The following is a 20,959-nucleotide window of genomic DNA, read 5'->3' as shown; positions in this document are numbered from 1 at the left end:
TGCTCCGCAACGGGAGAGGCCACAACAGTGAGAGGCCTGCGTACCGCAAAAAAAAAAAAAAAAAGTGTTAATGTGAATATATCCTTGTAGCCATTTGATAAATACAATCAATTTTTGAATTGTTTTAATAAAATGAAATATTTATTAATTTTTAATAATCCTAAGAAAAACAAACAGGATTTAAGATCGTAAGTTAAAATAATCTGAAAACTAATTTAACTGTCAGTCACATGAAACACATACTTCCACATAGAGTTCTTGAACAGATAGCACTTTAAGTTTAAATTCTCTGTTCCTAAGTAAAAAAATTTAGAACTCCCTCAATTGGTGTTAACCACAGAATAGTTCATTATCCACTTTCCCATGAAAACATCAATTTTTGGAGGAATTCCTCTTCAAAATGAGTCCAAGCTTGACGGAAACGATGAATACATTAGTAATGGGATGTAAAAGCACACTGCACGTGGCTCATTCCATCAGCTAGCCCCATTTCTTTATTTTATAGGTGAAGAAACTGAGGCCTATTGGTACTAGAGGTACAGAGAGAGACATGAGGTGTGTGAATAGGCGCTAATCCAGTTGCTTTTTGTTTCTTGTCGCCATGTGGCACCTTGCCTCCCCAACATGAGGTGAACGTGCTCTGAGGGCTGGGCAGAGGGACTGTATTTGGAAGGTAAAATCAGTACATAAGCAAAACTGAAAATTCTAGACTTGTCCTATGTTGGAGTGCAAGGGGAAAAATAAGTAGCAAAGGATGTTGGTTATTCCATTTATTAGTTACATCAGTGTTTGGCTGATTTAGTATAATTTGCATGAGAAGGGTTCAAGGTGTCCTGAAACCATGTGTCTCGAGGCCATGGATGTATGACCTTTCTGACTTGCCCATGCATATACTCATTTGCTGATGGAGTGAGATGAGGAGACTATTTGAAACGCATGGAAACATTTTTTTTTTTCTGGCATATTGTGCCTAGGGATCATTATCAAGTTCAGATATCTGAGACTTAAACCTGTATTCTTATACTGGTATTTTTAAAAGAAATAAATTCAGTGGATTAGATAAAATTGGACTACTGTGGTAACACCTTCTACAAGTAACTAGAGCCCCCATTAATCAGCTTTATACTTTTTAACAAAAAATATTCTCCTGCACAGCTAATTCTCTTTCCCAGAAATGAACCCCTGAATATTGATTCTATATTATAATAATTCTTTGTTTAATGAGAATAATTCCAGTTAATATTTATCTTCATGTGATACAGCTTAGGTTTATAGGTATTTTAAAATAGTAATGCTATTTCAGTCAAATTTGAGACCTGACATACTAAAACTAAAAATCTTGATCAGAAATTTCCTACAGTTAATTCTTTGGAAAAATGATATTAAATATTTTAAGTATCTTATTCTTTATCAAAAGTAAAGAATATTTATCCATTACTAAGGAACATTTATCCTGTGCTATGTGCTGAACAAAGCAAGTGAAACAGACATGAGTTCTTTCCTCTGGAATATTCTGACGGATTCTAAGAAGCTTCTATGACAGGGAAGATAAAAACAGTCTTTTACTGGAAAAATTACTTTATCATATCTTTGAAAAAAATCACATATTTATAAAGTTTTTAGTTTATATTTGGATTTATTGATTATCAAGACCATCATGATGGATTCAAATTGTGAGGAGAAAAACCTCGAAATATAGGAACCAAATTTTCTACCCTATAGCAATATAAGTATGAAAATACATGAGGAAATTCATACATTTAAATAACTTAGACTCATTTGGAATTTTTCACATGTAGAAGATATATGCAATATAGAAGTTCAGTTATGAAAGTAATAGTAGGAAGATTTTATAGGTAAAATATCTCTCAAGCACACATCTTTTTATATGGCTTATGATATAATACAATTGATTATACTTTGAGTACCAAATTTGTCTACTAATTAAAGTTATTACGAGCACTCTATCTAAAAAGTACATTCACGCTAGAGACAAAACTCATATAGCTACAGTTTTTAAAGAACTGATCTGTGCATTATGACAGAAAAATTTCATTAAGAAGAAAACATTCATCTAGTTGGATTTCTACAGTAAAAACTTTATCACACTGTTGTCATGAAGAAAGACCTTCCTTCTCCTTATATATTAAGTGAGCTATGTAGGTATGCCATAAATTGTATCATTCATGTTATAAGAGTTCTGTAGTCCATCCTTTCAGGATCTGTTTCTCTTTGAGAACTAGAAATCAATTTATAGTTTGATTTCTTCTATTTCATTCCTACTCCATTTCTAATTTTTTTTAATTTATGTATTTAATTTATTTATTTTTGGCTGAGTTGGGTCTTTGTTGCTGAACGCGGGCTTTCTCTAGTTGCAGCGAGTGGGGGCTACTCTTTGTTGCGGTGCATGGGCTTCTCATTGCGGTGGCTTCTCCTGTTGCAGAGCTTAGGCTCTAGGCGCGTGGGCTTCAGTAGTTGTGGCTCGTGGGGTCTAGAGTGCAGGCTCAGTAGTTGTGGCGCATGGGCTTAGTTGCTCCACGGCATGTGGGATCTTCCTGGCCCAGGGCTCGAACCCGTGTCCCCTGCGTTGGCAAGTGGATTCTTAACCACTGCGCCATCAGGGAAGCCCAGATTTTTTTTTTAATATATTAAAAGCACAAAGCCAGGACTTTCAGTATACCATCTTCAATTTAAACTTTTGAGTGATGGTCAATAATTGTTGTTGGGTTGAATAGTCTTGAGAAGTTTCTGGTACATTTCTGACTTTAGAAACCTGGGATAGGAATCCCTTTCCATGTGCATATGCACTATTTTTTGAGCCTCTTCAAAACACGTTTGAGTGGGTTCTTGAATATTCTTGATGATGGTTTCTCTTGTCGAACTGTCAATGTTAATCTGAAAAGTGAAATTACATGTAGAACATAAGTAGGCATAATTGAAGATGAAAATGGAATAGAAAGGTTTAATTTTTTTCCTCCTCTCCTTTTCAGTGGAATAGGGTAATTTTGTTTGCAGTTTCATTGGTATCTTAAAAGACTGATAAGAGATGAGCTACTTGCTTTTGAAAAAGTAAACATCCAACTCCACATCCCAGATTAAAAAAAAAAAAAAAAAAAACTCCCCACAAAACATGAGGGCCAAGACCAGGGAAATACCAGAAACCGTTGCTTCCTTAGGCAGATACAAGTGGTTTGTTAGTGGAGTCTGCAAGCAAAGAGTTTATGAGATGGAGGCCTCTTTTAAAGAAAAGGGAAATTGGGGCTATTTTGAAGTTTATCTTCCTTAACAGTCATGAATGTTGATTTAACTGACTATGCCCTGAAATGGGAAGAAAGTGAAGAGGAGTGGAGAAATAGAGGAGAGAAATGGTTATTCAATAAACCAAGTATTTTCCAGACAAGAGTTTTGAGAAATAAGTCAATAATGTTGGACTCTCCTGAAAGACAGGAATCTCATAAACCACCCTCCACCCTTCTCCTCTTGACCAGAATGTTCATTCCTCGTTTTCTCTCCACCAGGAGGAGTCTCAGGGTGTCCGTTTCATTCATGACTCTTTATTTCCTTTCTCCAGTTGTAAGTGATTGGCAGGGATGTCGGTGTGGATGTTTGCTGGGTTTGCTGGTTTTAAACTAAGGTGAGCAGTGATGGCACCCTTTGCCCACCCCGACTGGGGAAGTCACCACGTCGGTGCTATCTGTTGTTTCTTGTAGTAGAGTCAGTTCTTACAAGGACTTCTTTTTTTTTCCACTTTCCTGGGAATTAAGATAACTTAATGAGGAGAGGCTTTGGAGCCAGACAGGCCTAACTTTCCTACTTAACTGCTGTGTGACACTGAAGAAGTTAAATTAACTTCTCAGATTCTCAGGTTTATTATCTGTAAAATAAGGTTAACAATACTGAGTACATAACACTATAGGAGGTACTGGATGTAAAGTACTGGCACATACATGTGCTTGACAGACACTAACGCTTTCCTGGGGTGTACTGATTTCCGGTTGCTGGCATTGTCAGGTGTGGTTACCTCTCTAGGGGACTGTGGCTGGATGTAAGTCCTATAAAGCTTCTTGGCCCTAGAAGTTCTGCTCCTCTGTGAGGCAACTTTCTTATAGGTTTCACACGCCATCCAGAATTTAATATTTTCATCACTGTGCTCCATTTTTAAGTATGCTGCATAGACTACTGGACCATCTAAAAGTAGAGGAGAAATCAGTTTATTTTCCTGGGTCAGCATCCTAAAAATATCTGAACAATATGCAATGCAGTTTAAAACTAACATCTGAATCAGAGCTCCCAAATTACTTAACAAGTGAGTATTATATAATGACACACACACACACACACACACACACACACACACACACACACACACACACACACACACACACACACACACACACACACACACACACACACACACACACACACACACACACACACCCCCTACATCTCAGTTACATCTATGCCTCTGAAGCATGTTTTGACAGTGCCAGTTAGTGGTGGGGTCATTCCTTCATTCCGTGTTACTCAGAGCAAAATGCCCACTAGTGTGGCTGGGTCTAGGATGGAATAGGTCACAAGGACGCAGAAACAGGACTTAAATGGCCTCAGTGGGAGAGAGCTCTGATCATGAAACTGACATGAAAAATCTAAAACCTCAGTACAAACTGGAGGGTAAGAGCAAGGTTTAGAATCTAAACAGGCAGGTCAGGGTTGAAAGGAAAATGTCCAGACCATGTAGAAGTGATAAACTGATCAGGCTGTATAGCCCGGGATGTTTCTCGTATCCAATTAGAGCAGGAGAACATGGATAATGAACAATTCAACTTCATATCCATGGTTTATGGTTCACACCAGAAATGAAGGACGAGGCAGGGAATGGAACTCGGATAGGGTGTTGGAACCTACCTCAAAATCCAGAACAGGGGCTTCCCTGGTGGCGCAGTGGTTGAGAGTCCACCTGCCGACTGGGGGGACAGGGGTTCGTGCCCCGGTCCGGGAAGACCCCACATGCCACGGAGCGGCTGGGCCTGTGAGCCATGGCCGCTGAGCCTGTGCATCCGGAGCCTGTGCTCCGCAATGGGAGAGGCCACAACAGTGAGAGGCCCACGTACCGCAAAAAAAAAAAAAATCCAGAACAGGACAGTGAGGATGTGCAGAACAACCATTAAGAGACACTTGATGCCAGAGATGGTCATCCTCAGCTCTGGTCTTTTCTGAAGTGGGAAGATAGGGGCAAACGTGTGGGAGGAACTTTCCCAATTGAGCCACTATTTTGTGGGCACCAGTGTTTGAAGAAGAGGGTTAAGTGAGTTTTCACAAATCTAACACATTAATCAGAATCTTTGAGGGGGGATCAAGTATTCTCAAGATTCAAGATGAACCCTCTGAGAAAAATATTAAACTTCTTTTGGTGACTAGGAAGTCTCTTGGCATATCTGAGAAATTGAATTGCTAAATGATAAGACAACGTAACTTCCCAACAATAGCGACAGAAATGTGTATGTAGGCACATTGAACACGTGATGAAACATAGGATTTTGACTAACAATATCTTAGTATTGTTAACCGTTACAAGAAATAATAGTAATCAGAGGGAATAGCAATGGTGAGTAAACTCCTATTTTCCTAGATCTTCATGTTAGAGGTTGGATCTAATGAGTTTCCCAGCACCAGAAAGCCAGGCTCCTTGACTCCTTGGCTTCTACTGCTCTGTCACCACTGATACAAAAATAAAGACAACAGTTAAGGTATTCAGTATTCAAGAGAAAAACTCAAACAGAGGCAGATTCTAATAACACCTTCTAAGGAGGCATTAGGGTTGGGGAAAGCTGGTGATCTGCAAGAAATGTGCTATCCTAGGAAGACACAAAATTAGAGCTTGGTTCATTAGTATCATGGGAGCAAGTGTAGCCTTCACGCCATTGGGTGAGAGATGGTGCAAAAGAAGCATTGTTTGAATTGAGAGGACAGACGAGATGGGGGTAGGGCTTGTATAAAGATGTAACAAGGAAAGGATATGGATTTGGTATTTCTACCCAATGGGGGCATATACTTTACCTTACACTTAAAACAAGAAGTTTGTTTTCACAGCAATTAACTTTAAGATGTGCCTCACCTCATCACAGACACAGAAAGCTGGGGTCAGAGAATGCAGATGTAGCAATTGGTATTCCTATTAGAGAAACAGCTGAATGGGTAGGCAAGCCAAAAAAACAAAACAAATCAAAACAGAAAGCCATTTCTGGCATAAAAGTGAAGCTGGAAGCCAGTAATTTGCAGTGTGTATTGAAAGAACTAGAATCCTATTTAAGAAAATAAAAAGCAATTTTTTGTACTTAGAGAAATTTTGACTGAGTGCTTCATTAGGAACAGAAAATAAGGATCCTAAAATAAATGAGTTATGGAATAGGAAAAAAAACAAGCTACCAGATGAAATCTACAGATCCTGGAATGAGACTTAGCCACCAGGCTGCTTGCATGGGTTAAGCGGATGGGGTCGGGGGCAGGTGGGGGGATAATTTGGAAACCAGTGTTAGATTACATGTTATACTATTCCAAATTTGTGTTTATATTTATGTTTAGCTTAACTGTATAGTAAAATGTTTAGGGATTTTTATTCTAGAAGCTGCCTGCATCTGTATCTGCCTTCTTTGACTTCCCTCCTGATTGAGTGGAGGAGGGGTCTTCTGGGGCTGGCCGAAGGGTTCAGCAGTTCTCAACATTCCCGAGTCCTCTGCTGATGAACCCATCCGTGTGTTGCCACATGTATTTTTCTATAGATACCCGATACGGTAGACGGTGGTATTGTTCTCAGTTATTCCTGCCCTTCTTGGAGGAGGATTGTACTTTCATGTCCCACTTACTTCAGCCTTGCTCATTGGGCTTGTGTCAGCCAATGACACCTGCGCACAGTGTCATGTGCAGGTCAGGCAGAAGGCTTCAGGAGGACTATCAGGTGGTTCTGCGCTTGCTCCCCGCCCCACCCCCCAAAAAAACGTGAGAAGGATGCATTCTGGAAGAGCTGCTCCTTTAGTCTGAAGGCCAGAATGAAGACCTGCAACAGAGCTACAGTTGACCCAGTCATTGTGTAGCATGAACAAGAAATGCACCTTTCTTGTAGATTAGTGAGATTTTAGTACCACATATTACTGTATCATATCCTAGTGAAAGCTAACCTGGACCGCTTGCACTTGTCTGATATTACGGATAGGACTCTGGTGTGTAGAACAAGCAGCTCACATGATTGGTATGTTTTATAGAATTTTGTCTTCATTAGGCTAATTGTTATGTAAGTAAAGCAGCTGAAAATAGTTGTACAAAAGTGTTCCAGGGGGACTTCCCTGGTGGCACAGTGGTTAAGAATCCGCCTGCCAATGCAGGGGATTCGGGTTTGAGCCCTGGTCCGGGAAGATCCCACAGGCTGCAGAGCAACTAAGCCCGTGCTCCACAACTACTGAGTCTGTGCTCTAGAGCCCGCGAGCCACAGCTATGAGCCCACATGCCACTATTACTGAAGCCCACGCGCCTAGAGCCTGTGTTCCACAACAAGGGAAGCCACCGCAATGAGAAGCCCGTGCACCGCAAGGAAGAGTAGCTCCCGCTTGCCGCAACTAGAGAAAGCCGCGCTCAGCAACAAAGACCCAACACAGCCAAAATAAATAAATTAATTAAATAAAAGAAAAAGAAACTGTTCCAGGAATCCAAGCAGTTATTAAAGTCAGAACTGAATTGCTCACTTTAGAATTTCTATTGACTCATACAACAAGGGGATTACAAGGGGGGAAAGCCTTTTCCAAATCAGGCGATGCAGCCCAGTGCGGCCCGATCTGAGGTTTTAAATGATGCTCCTTTCTGAGCACTAATGCTCCAGAGACCGTGATTCTGCTTGAGCAGAGTAATAGGGATAAACAGGAGAATTGCTCATTAAACTGAGAAGATGGAAGAGCTAGGTTTATGTCACACGTAGTGTATGCTTTTTCCTTGAAGAATGAGAGTGGTGCCTTTGGGACTCCCTAGTGTGTGCTTTTTTTTTTTTTTTTGTGGTACGCGGGTCTCTCACTGTTCTGGCCTCTCCTGTTGCGCAGCACAGGCTCCGGACGCGCAGGCTCAGCAGCCATGGCTCACGGGCCTAGCCGCTCTGCGGCATGTGGGATCCTCCCAGACCGGGGCACGAACCCGTGTCCTCTGCATCGGCAGGCGGACTCTCAACCACTGCGCCACCAGGGAAGCCCCTCTAGTGTGTTCTTTACAAATTAGTCACTGAAATTAGTATTTCTATGACACACAAGGTGACACATGCTGGTATCTTGATGTAAATAGAAAGGAAACATGACATTCCTCTTGTCTGAGTCAGAATGGTGCCCCATCTATTCCAGGATTGTTTTCTGCAAGGCGGCAAGGCTCATGGCATGCATTAAATCCTAAAAATGGGCTGTGTGGCAGTCTGCCACCAGAAAAGTGTCTAAAATTATGTTAAATCCATTTTATTTTTAATATGTACCACTGGGGAAAATGAATTCCATAATTCTACCAGCCTCTGTGTGCAGTTTTAAAATAAGTCTGTTTTATTGAAATTCTCTGGTTTGCCTTGTATGATATTAACCATTTCTGGTTTTTCTCCTAACTTCTCTTTGCTGTATTATTATAAAAGCAACTTAAATACAGAAATTTGTTAACAACTTGATATATTTCCTTTCACTCTTTCAGTCCTTTGTTCATGTTTAACTTTCTACCTAAACAGTATTCATTTAACTTGCTACCTAAACAGTATTCATTCATCTTCACAAATACAGACACACTCTCAAATTACCTTATTGGCATTATACAATGAAAGCAATTTTGTATCACTCTTTCATACTTAATATGGTGTAGCAAACACTTTCTCTTATTTACTCTTTTTTTTTCTCCTGTTTACTCTTAAAGGTCATGTAATAGTCCATTGTGTGACTACTACACTGTATTATATTTAGCCGTGCTACCATTATCGAATATTTAGATTATTTCCCCTTTATATGTTGTAAAGTATTCTACATTGACCGTTTTGGTTTATAAATCTTTGCATCTCTAATTATTTCCCTAGAATTAAAAGAGTAGAATTACTAGATTGATGATGTAATATTTTTGGAGACTCTTGATACCTATTGTAAAATTGCTATCAGAAATATTTCATTGTTTTTCATTAGTAATAGCAGTGTTGACATGTCTACACACTCCTTCCTTCCCAATCAGATTGGGTAAAACCAGTGACTTGTACTTATTTAAATTTGTGTTTTAAAAATATTAATGCTTAAACATTTTTTCTTTATTCCAGACCATTTCTTTTCTTTCTGTGAACTTCAAATTTTTTGTCCATTTTTCTTTTGCATTGTTACTGTTTTTTTGAATTTCCAGGTCTCTTTGTATATTAAAGACACTATCTGTTTTATTTATGGCATTATCTTCTGTTTTACTTTTACATGTTACTTTTGTTTATGATTTGGGGGGAATATTTGTAAAATATCTAATCTGAAAAAGCCTAAGTTCATCCATCTGATCTGCTTTCAATCTTTTCTGCACTCTTATTAGAGAAAAATCTGTAAAACGAAAATCTGGCCATGGCCCTTTATTTATAGCCTTCAAACTTCCCCATTGCTCTAATGGTAAAACCCCTACCTCTAGGCAGTGGCTGCAGGGCGCATGAGGATACCGCACTGTCTACCTCTCCAACCTCATCCTGTCATGCCTGAACACCTTCCTGGTTTGCGCCTTGCTCTTCCTGGCCAGGTAGTGTGTTACTGCCATGCTGCTGTATATGCAGTTGCTTCTGTGTGGCGGGCTTTATACCCTGATCTAAGACTCAGGTTTGGTATCTCAGTTTCTGAAGAAAATCTCTCTGAAGCCCCTGTCCCCACAGCAGGTTAGATAAGTGCTTCCTGTCAGTTGACAAACAGCACCTAGTCCACACTTTTTTTCATTCTCATTTATCTCCCTCTGTACCACAGTCTGTTCTGTTGGTTGATTTACTTCTCTTACTCTCCCCTCGCCTGCAAGCCCTTTGAGAACAAGCACTGCAGTCACTCACCTTTGCATGCCCCACGCCTACGTGCTGCCTGACGGATAACAGGTACCCAGTAAAGAAACGTTTGTTAATCTAGGCTTTTGGATCCCTCGTGCTTCTGTATTTTTTATTTTTTTTTTGCTGTACGCAGGCCTCTCACTGTTGTGGCCTCTCCCGTTGCGGAGCACAGGCTCCGGATGTGCAGGCTCAGCAGCCATGGCCCACGGGCCTAGCCGATCTGCGGCATGTGGGATCTTCCCGGACCGGGGCATGAACCCGTGTCCCCTGCGTCGGCAGGCGGACTCTCAGCCACTGCGCCACCAGGGAAGCCCCGTGCTTCTGTATTTTAAAGAGACTGTCTGTAGATTTTGAAAACTAAAGAGGCAGGCTCTAATTATTCAGCATCCAGGGAGCACCAAAGAACAGAGGATTATACTGGCAAGCTGTTACTTTTTGGTTTCTTGAGAGCGAGACAGAAAATGTACTAACTGAACATTGAGGTCTACAAAAGGCCAGGTTTGTTGTTGTTCTGTTGTTTTCCCTGCAAGGTCAGGACATGCATGAAAAGTTAAAGAAGACAAAAGTGTTGGCGGGAAGGGTGAGGCATGGCAGCATGGGGATTATGAGGGATGGCGAGGGGAGCCATGGCAACAGCTGTGGGTAGCGGCGCTGAGACTAAAGGGTGGTGTAGGGAGCTGCCAGTCCCCAGTGAGCAGCATGGAATCTCACGGATGAGGAGAGCCGAGGGACACACAGGAGGGAACAACAATGTCCCTCAGTGACCTGTGGTGTCCACTCTCTGCCGTGATGCACTGCGGTGCCTTCAGCACTGCGATAATCCTGCACTTTCCATCTGGCATTTCCAAGGCTGTCCATGGTGACTGTGATCGCTGAGAAAGGGAGGGAAGCGTTCAGTACATTTAAGGATGATGTTGGCCAAACTTAAGATTGATGCAAATTCTGGGATTCAGAACCCCTTCCGATCCAGAAGGGCTTAACTGTATGTCTGCTCTTGTGTCTGTGCCGGAGTGCACACAACAGGCCGTGGAAGAATACGCAGTTGTGCTTTCTCACTTGAAATCACCACTGCAAATTTTAAAATGGGCCCCCAGCATCGCCCTGTCGTCCTGCCGTCCTCCCCTAATATTGTGGCTCTCCAGCCCTCCAGCAACTATTTCCCGTCCCCTCCTTTCACAATGCAACTCATCCTCTCCTCAGCTGCTGACGACCCTGCTTCAAATTTAGCTGAGAACACAGGTTTGATTAGGTGGAGATTCCCTTGCCTTCTCTCCACCAAATCAACCAACCTACCTCCGCTGGGACCTGCCCTTTCCGACTCTCCTCCTGAGAGGAAGGGATCCCAGTTGCTTTTTGGGGGGGCCAAACAGTTCACCTGTGGCTCCCACCTGATTTTGCTTTCCCTGTTGCCTTGCACTGCTCCTTTGCTCTTAAAGTCGCCTCCACTCTAGTCTGTGTCATCCGTTTCTTCCTCTCCAATGGTTGCCGTCATCTGCAAATATGCTGCTTTATTTCCCAGGTAAAACCAATAACAGCTACTGACTCTTTACGCCCAGTGTGGACCGCATTCACGCTTCCTTCCAGTCTCTGTGCTTTTCTCTGATGAACTTCACAGCAAAATCTATGTAAATCATTCCCTGTAGCGTCTGCCTTGCTTCCTCTTGTCCAGTCCATCTCCACCGTGCCCCCCAGGCTGCTCTTCTCTTGGCACAGTTGACGTCATGTTGCCCCACCCGATGGTCCATGTTCCTTCCACGTCTTACCTGACTTCCCGGCAGCCTTAGACACAGTGCACACCTCCCTCCCTGAAACGCTGTCTCCTTTGCCTCCCGTGATGATATGCTGTCCTGTCATTCTTCACTCACTTGATGCTCCTTTAACATCTCCTTCACAAGCTCCTTCTCTTCCCTGGATATGGAAATACTGGTGTGCATCGAAGCTCCACATCTGGATCTCTGCTCACCTGTCTCTGAACTCTCCCTCTAAGTGAACTCATAGGGCCATGGCTTCGATTAGCATCTATATGCTAATTACTCCAGGTTTTGTCTTCCCTACTGAGTTCCAGTCTTACCTGGTTTATTGAAATAGCCTTCTAACTAGTCTCTCTGCTTCTTTTCTTCAGAAGAGAACGAGTGCGTACTTTTATTGATTTTTTCTTTTATTGTCTTACAATATTATGTTAGTGTCAGGGATACAACATAGTGATTTGATATTTTTATAGATCATACTCCATATAAAGTTATCATAAAACATTGACAGGATTCCCTATACTGTACATTGCATCCTTGGGTCTTCTGTGTTTTATACCTAGTAGTTTGTATCTCTTCATCTCCTCCCCTCCCTTGCCCTCCCCACCCTCAGAGGGTATTTCTCAAAGCACACTAATGCTTGTTACTTTGCATTTAAGGCCTTTCATGTGGCCTGTAAGGCCCTGTGCTCCTGTTAGGCTGCATTTCTTTGGCTAATTGAAGGCACTAACCTCATTCGTATCTCAGGGTCTTCTGAACACGGTTTCCCTCTGCTTGGGCCGCTCTGCCCCCAGACCCCAGTATGGCTGGCCGCTTCTCATCATTCAGTTCTGAGCTCACATTTTACACCTTCCGACAGTTTGTCTCTAATCATCCCGTTGAATTTCCCTCTTACTCCTGTCTTTCTTTGTAATACGACCTGGTTTTATTTTCTTCAAAGCACTTACTACGTTCTGGAATTAATTAAGCTATTAGTTGGCTTTCCTGTTTGTCTCTCTCCTCCCTCTAGGGGGTGCACACGAGCTGAGCACAGTGACCCTCTAGGCCTCTTTCACTGTATACTGTCCAGTGCCAGGAAGGTCAGCCAGACACATGGAAGGATTGAATGACTCATCCAAGGGCATTAGTTGACATTTTAAACTTATTTTTATTTATATTAAGCATACTTTACTCGGATATTAGTGGGAAACCTCTATCCTCATCTTTTGAGATTTGGCCAAAGAATATTATTTACGTATGAGCCTTCTGCATTCTTTTCTGGCATTCTTTTCTGATATTTTAATCAAAATCAAATTTAAAACCTTGATTAATCAAAGTTTTGATTGTAATTATTTTTTAGTCTTGACCTTTCCAGTTTGTAGAGTCCTCAGCTTTTAGGTGATCATTGGTCTTCCCTGGTATCGCAGTGGTTAAGAATCTGCCTGCCAATGCAGGGGACATGGGTTCCAGCCCTGGTCCGGGAAGATCCCACATGCCACGGAGCAACGAAGCCTGTGCGCCACAACTACTGAGTCTGCACTCTAGAGCCTGCAAGCCACAACTACTGATCCACGTGCCACAACTACTGAGCCCACTTGCCACAACTCCTGAAGCCTGCGTGACTAGAGCCCATGCTCCGCAACAAGAGAAGCCACCGCAATGAGAAGCCCGCGCACCGCAACGAAGAGTAGCCCCCGCTGGCAGCAATGAAGACCCGATGCAGCCAAAAATAAAATTTAAAAAAAAGTTATTACTACTTTTATGCCCATTTGAAAATAATTTTTTCCTAAAATCTTGGATGTTTGGAAACTTGAAGGACTTTCTATCATCTATAAACTTGGAACTTCTACAGGGTACTTTCTCTTTAATTCATTGTGGAGATTTTTTTAATGAGACCAGTCTTCACACCAAATCCCGAGGAATACTACACACTACATTTTTTCATTGAAAGAAGTACTCGTTTGTCTTCACTGTACTTATTTCTTTTAAAACCGTTTCCTATCTTTAAAGTACTTACAGTCAGAACTCTATCATTTTACAACAATCTGAGTCATTTAAGTCCCAGCTCAAAATTTGCCTCTTGTGAGAATCTTTGCCATGTGGGTTTCTGAACTACATATTCTTAGAAATTGCTTTTTAATCTGTGTGGAGGCATCTGTGTGTCTTAGCTAGAGGATGCGTTTTACTCCTGTGCTTGGTTAATGTAAATGCAGTCTATTCTCTGGCACATTTAATGTTTGTATTCTTAGTTTTATCTTTCTGATTGTGTGTCCCATAGAATGACTTATTTTATCACCTTTTTATTACATGATTGTTGAATTTTTACATGAATTTCACAGTAATTCAATTTCTGGTAAGGTTAGTACCCTGTTTTTGGCGATTTTTGTAAAGAGCAGTATGCTGTCTTCCTGTCCTCATCTTTTCTTTAGACTTTACTTATTCTTATGATGCTAGATCTCTAAATTGCTAATTCTAGCCAAGATCCCACTTGAAATTTTTTTCTGAGTAATTAACTTTATTCACTTAGTTTATGAGGCTGCCAGGATTGGCACAGAAACTCTTACACAATCTGGTTTGGCGTTTTGATCTTTTCTTACTAATGTTTGTCTTGTATTTATTCATTGAACATTTATTGCATGCCCATTAGGTACAAAGCACAATTTCGGCCTCTGGGAGGTAAGATGAAAGGTGGATGAGAAGTGATCTGTGCTCTAAGGGAATTTACAATCTAGTGAGAAAGCAGCTGTGGAAAAAAACCCAGTACATGAAATTGCTATAATTAGAAGCAAAGTAAATAATGATACCATCAAATAGAAGAGAGAGAGAAAAATATTTCCAGGAGGTTTTCAAGAGGAGAAAGTGGAACTTGAATTTTACCTTTAAGGATGGGCAGAGTAGATAGAGGAGACAGAGAGGCAAAAGTCTGGACCAGGAGAGCTGGACGTGTAGAAGACGGGACAGGCATCACAGGGGCGGAAGGGCATGTCACGTGTGGGGACAGAGCTGGAGGTAAGGGTTAGAAAGTGCGTCAGGTTAGGTATAGAGTCCTGAAAACCAGGTTGGAGATTTTGGACTTTGGGGTGGGCAGCAGAGAAAAAGCCATGCTATTCAAGACAAGCTTTATTTCTAAGAGAAATAACTCTCAGTCACTGTGTGTCTCCTCTGTATCAGGCATTGAGCGAGGGGGTGTATATTTAACCTGCACAGGAATGCTGAAAGGATACATGATATTATGCTGTTTTGCAGATGAAGAATAATAAACTCCAAGAGGGAGATTAATCTGGCAATGCCGCACAATATGGATTACTGGGGGTTGGGACGAACTCTGAATTATTAACAGAGGCTCAGCCAGGATAGCCAACTGAACATACACTTTAGTCTCTTCCTCCTATACCGATGTCCTAAAATTGACCAAAAGGATACATATCTTAAAATTTGCCATCATGCTGGCAAACTGGATCACAAACTATGAGGTACATCTGAAAAGTGAGAGGCGGGGATGGTGGCGTCAGAGAAAGCGTGGCCTTCAGTGCCCACTGGGAAGGGCTGCTACCTGAGGTGGGCCCTCAGGTGGTGACAGAGCCTGGAGCTGTGGGTCCCAGCACTGTGGGCGCCGTGGAATAAGAGCCAGGCCGGCTGGCTAAGGTGTTTCAGTAGGAGTCGCCAGGGCTCCGCACCTGTGCCATGGCCCTCGAGGCCAGGTGGCGACAGCTGTCTCCGAACCAGGGTGGGGGGGGCCCTTGAGTCGAGAGGAGCAGGCAGGACCCCAGGAACATGGTGAGCCTTGGGGGACAGAAAGCCCCCTGCCCAGGATAACTGCTGGCACCCCTGCCAATTTAAACCTTGGGTATCACAGCTAACTCCCCTCCCACAGTCAATAGATGTAAACAGATTAAACGTTCACAGAGAAGCTAACAGGGAATCTCAAATAAAAAAAGGTCTAGAGCAAATCATTAGCAGACGTTGGAGGGGAACAAACTGCATTTTGAAAAAAGTACCAAGTTCAGCAAACAGAGGAATTTTCTTTGAGTGCGCCCTAATTTTTCTCTGTGCCTGTCTTCTGGTGTTTATCACTTCCTACAGCCTCCCCATTTCCTACCCCAGACACAGTTGACTGCTCCTTCCTATGTCTTGTGTTGAGCCTCTGACTTTATCTTCCTCACATCCACTGCTATCACCTTCCATTTATACCATCTGAGTTCTGACACTTATATATAACTAAATATGGACTTATATGAAGTCCCACTTAAATCAGACACTGATAAAGTTAGAAGCAAACTTTGAGGATTTTTAGAATATCAAAACTCAAATTTATTCTTCTCAGGGCACTAAGAAGAGGAAATTGTTAGTTTTTTTTAAAATTATAACTTCAGAAAGCTACAGGAAGGCAGTATATTTCAGTATGTATTACTATTTAAGCATATTTTCCAAGGGATTTTACACATATACCTGTGAAGAATAAATGTTCACAATGACTAATCTTGCTTTAATTAACACCAAAGAAAATAATACTGGTTGACACGGCAAACTATTTTCAGGTTTCTTTTTTTAACCGTGGCAGTTGCTGTTTAGAAGGCTATGAGAAGCGCAGCAAACATACATCACCAAGTTCCCTCATTTTCCTCCAAGAATAAAACTGGCTAGTTATTAAAAAATGATATGTACATGATACTCACATTTCGTAGCCATCAACTTTTCAAAAGACTGGGCCCACTGTAATGCTTCCTCCAGAGTAAGGCTTTGAAAAGAAACAAAAGGTGCTCATTGCACTAAAATATTCTCAAGCTTTTTCTGAACTAAATAGGAATATGCTTTCTTGAAAATAATGCCCAAATATAGTTATACTCTATTTGTGTGTAGTTTTGGATGGAAATTTATTTCCCAGTGATCTTTTACGTTTTATTTTTACTTTCTAAGTGATTAGAATTATAAAAATATAAAAGTAGAAAAAACGTGAAAATCTGATAAAATAAATTTTAAAAGATAAAGAACCAGAGTTTTATAATCTCTGTGGCCCAGATTACCATTGTTAATATTTTGATGTATTTCTTTTTAGTTTTTTGGTTGTATGCATGTTTGTGTGCTTTTAACCAAGAAGTAATCATTCTCTGCATATGTGTGTGCATACTTTATATGTGTGTGGGGTATGTATATACATGTATATACACACACACATATATATATGTATATATACCCTTTTAATAAGCCTTTTACGTCTTCACAATTTATAGTGTTATAATTTATAGTTGTAAATTTATTTATTTATATTTTTGATTAGGGAAATATTCTTTTATCTCTAGATGTGTAATTGTAAATTTATCATCACTGGGAGTCAGTATCATTTATAGTGACCATGAAGTATTCTACAAGGGGGCATTCCATAGTTTACATAATTATTCTCAATGAGTGTGTTGATCACTTCTAATTTTTCACTAATAAAACCAAATATAACCCAGCTGTCATTGAGGCTTGCCATGCCCGCAGTCAAGGTAATTCCTTAAGAGATTAACAGAAGTAGAATCAATGCTTCTAAAAGGGTTATACGTTGTATGCCGCTGCCACCAGCAATGTGTTTGCTCATTTATCTATTAGACTCTTAGAGTTTATCCACAAAACCTAGTGGCACACATAACTTTGTATTTATTATGTATAAATATTTTCTTGGTCCGTTATTTGCTCTATATTTTTTTACCTTGACAGTTTTAGTTTTTATCACTGTGAGTAATATGTCAAGTTACATTTGACCTAAACATATGAAAAAGGCTGTTTACCATTTTGAAAATATCTGTGGAAGATACTGGCTTCAAGACTTCATTTCTTTCATTTTGGTGGGCTTTATGAGGTGAATTGGTAAGCGACTGTTCTTCAGAATCACTTTCTTTCCCTCCTTTAAAATACTCAGTCCGTTCATTGCCATTCGGTTTATGATACATTCTTATTTTTCCTATTTTTAATAACCACATCTAATCAAAAGCCACTATAGATACAAGCAAGCACTGCCCATTGGCTGTCACCTGGTATAGTTAGCTCAGTACTCAGTGTTGAGGGGACAGCCATCTGCATTAGCAGGTACTTAACACAACGAAAGAAGATTAGTTAAAGAGGTTAAAAAGTAACCTGGGACATAGAAAAATATTGGGAGTCCTAGAAAGGTCAAATATCCTTTGTTTTCTGAAAGTTCAGGTGGTACTTGCTAGTTCTAGATGGACTGTTTGCATCAGCACTGAGGCTTAACAGTGCACTGCCGTTGAGATTGCTTTCAGCAAACATTTCCATGAAACGGTGTCAGACTCCTTGTTCCTTTCTCGTATTAGAACTATAAAAACAGAAACCTAAAATCACCTTTTCCAATCCATCGAAATGAAAAGTGCTTGGCAAGGTGTCCTGCAGACCTAACTGTCATATAGGAAAGAAGAAAAGCTACAGTGTGAGAGGAGATACCATCACTGTCCTGGGTTACCTCAAAGTTTGGTGTTGGTGGTTGTTGACAAGGGAGTACCTGTGCCTCTAAGGGTCGTGAGTTTATGGAGATGCATTGTGATTGGGGTAATTATGGTTGGGGGTAAAGCTGTGAAGTAAAATTTAGTTTTGGTTGAATCCCATTTTTGCTTGTAATTTTTTCTGAGTATTTCACCAATTTCATGCTGTCCCGTGGCTACCAGTTTCCCTTAGGGTAATTCTAAACACCTTTGTCCCCTCATCCACTGGAGTTTCTAATAACAGACTCCACTTTTGTGTCCCCTCCTTTCTTCTGGACAGAGAGAGAGCAGGTACCAAACAGATACGGGAGCATTCTGAGACATCGCAACATTGCAGAGAGAGGAATGAGGAGTGTTTGGAGTCTGACAGTCCTGGGTTCTGATTTCTGTGCTGGACTTAATAGCTTTTGGTCTAACTTAAAATCTCCAAGCTTCAGTTTTATTATCCACAAAATTACCCTGAAAATTAAGTTAGGTCAAGAACATTAAGCACTTATCAAATGACTGTCATCTCTTGGTTTGTGAGGCATGTGAATTCTCTTTCCTTAGCCTTCGCCGGCACTGATGGTGGGTGTCAGGGCAGGTAGAAGGAAGGCGAGCGTTGATGGTGATGCTCTATGCGAATCATCAGCAGAAGAGAAGGAAGCTCTTCCCAAACCAGCCTTCTCGTCTTCCTTCTCACACAGGCCTGTGCAGTTCAGCAGCCTCAACTGGTCAGTTGAAATGCTGAGCTTTGGGTCTTCCTGTCTCTCCCACCCACCACTGGAGACTCCGCATCCTCCAAACACACAGTAGCTGGTTTGCATTTTTGGATATTTGGATACCTCAGGGTGGGAGCCTACATACCAGGAGTTCCGACTGTAGCAGGGATGTGTGGCCACGACTGAGTCTCCATGCAGATGAGGTCAGGCTCTCAGGCTAACCTAACAGGGATCCTCGGCCTGGGGATTCTTCAAGGTGAGCAAATCCAGTCAAATGGTTTGCTACCCTCCTCAGGCATTCCGCTTTCCATTTTAATATAGCCACTGGCCCCATCTGAATGGCTTCATTTTGAGTTATGGCAAAATGTAGAAGAGACCTGGGAGCTTGGTGAGCATTTGGTTACCCCTCCAGTCTCACCTCTTCCAACCACAGATGAAGGTCTGGCACTTTGTAGATAGAGGGTTTGAACCATGTAAATATTTTGGATGAAAGAATCTCACTTTAACATATAAAATTTTAACAATATAAGACTTAAAAAAACCTAAGAATATTTGTTCATAAAAGACTCTCTAAAAACATTAAACTTGCTGAATTCTCAAGTGTAAACCATGAATAATGAAAATGGAACCTTAGTGTAACGCATGATTGCCCTTCTAGTGGAATTACATGTAAATGCAAATTTTACTTTCTGAGCAAAATATATTAAGACAGCAGTTGAATAAACATACACCTACTTATCATGTGATAAATATACATTATAATGGTAATAGAATTTACATGCTACTTACTTTGAAGGAGGCCTCTTAGAGTCATCTCTGCACATCTTACAAATCCAACAATTCCGCCTGCTCATTTTTCTAAAGAAATGCAGCATATACTTAGTATAATCTAGTGATTTAAAATGATTATATATTAGAGTCAATTTCTAAAGAACAGACAAAGTTATAAATCATAAAAAAATAAGGATGGGTTCTTGAAGTTAATGGAACACACCCACTGGTGGGGATGGGAAGGAGGGAAGAGAATAAAATGACTCATCTCATAAATATTTTACAGGAATATAGGTGCTTTGAGTTGTGACTTTAGAACTCATCTGGACCACCCGTTCTCTAATAACAGCTTTCAAAACATACAGCTCTCTGAAAAACTTTCCAGGTAGGGGCTCCCAGCAATGAATTCACCAACTCCCAAGTCTTCCCACTTTGGATAACTCTTATTTATAGAAAGATCTCTCGATATACTGAACAAGAATTGACCTCTTTGTAATTAGCCAAACAAAATAGTGTAAACAGCCAAATAAAAAAATAAGCCTTTTTAAAGGCGGATTCTGAGTGGAGTGTTGCTTACCTGGCTTTCCCCCTCTGGTCAGTGTAACTTTGACTTTAAAATTCAGGTAGAGGTTAGTCAGCCCAGGCTTTATCGACCATGTATGGCATAGAAGGTTTTTAACTCAGGACTTTGAGGAAAAAAACGTCAAACATTTGTTAAAAATGATTAAATCCACACTTCACAATGAGAGTCGGAAATGCTTTGCTAAATATATATTCACACTTATCTGCAGTGAGTTATTCAGGATAAAGAGTGAGTTTTATATCAGTCTTTACTGGTTCATGGGAAACATCTGTTGAACACTTGTTATGTACCAGGTTCTGGCTGCCGGGGGTCTACCTAGGTCCTGTCTTTCCTCTTCCCATCCTCACTAACAAGCAGTGAAAATTCACGTGGTGGGGGCTTTGCAACAGAAAGTACAGGGGCCCATGAGTACACATGGGAGGAGAACCTAACCGGACCCGGGGGTGGTTAGAGAAGGCATCCTGGTAAAGCAGTAGCTGAGCTAGAACTACAGGGTGTACAGGGATGTGCTGAGTGAAGGCGAGAGGCAGCCTGGGCCCAGGTCAGGAGGCAATGGGTCGAGTCCTCGTTGAGGAAATGAAAGGAATGTGGTCACTACATGAGTCCAGAGTATGGCAGGGAGAGAGCTCGGAGAGAAAGGCTCC

General features: G+C 41.1%; 1 protein-coding gene across 1 annotated transcript; it reads right to left on the bottom strand.

The window, feature by feature from the left end:
- Nucleotides 1–2,709: 2,709 nt before the first annotated feature.
- On the bottom strand, nt 2,710–19,815 carry RGS13 (regulator of G protein signaling 13). The gene is made up of 4 exons (XM_060088672.1): nt 19,751–19,815; nt 16,458–16,519; nt 4,022–4,188; nt 2,710–2,895 (listed from the first exon to the last, which is right to left on the bottom strand). The coding sequence occupies exons 1-4, from the start codon at nt 19,813–19,815 to the stop codon at nt 2,710–2,712; spliced, it is 480 nt and encodes a 159-aa protein (XP_059944655.1).
- Between the last annotated feature and the right edge of the window lie 1,144 nt (nt 19,816–20,959).

This window comes from Mesoplodon densirostris, chromosome 2 (genome assembly GCF_025265405.1).
Source record: "Mesoplodon densirostris isolate mMesDen1 chromosome 2, mMesDen1 primary haplotype, whole genome shotgun sequence".
NCBI lineage: Eukaryota > Metazoa > Chordata > Mammalia > Artiodactyla > Ziphiidae > Mesoplodon > Mesoplodon densirostris.
Note: the sequence above shows the minus strand (reverse complement) of the source record. Positions and strands in the feature narration are given on the sequence as shown.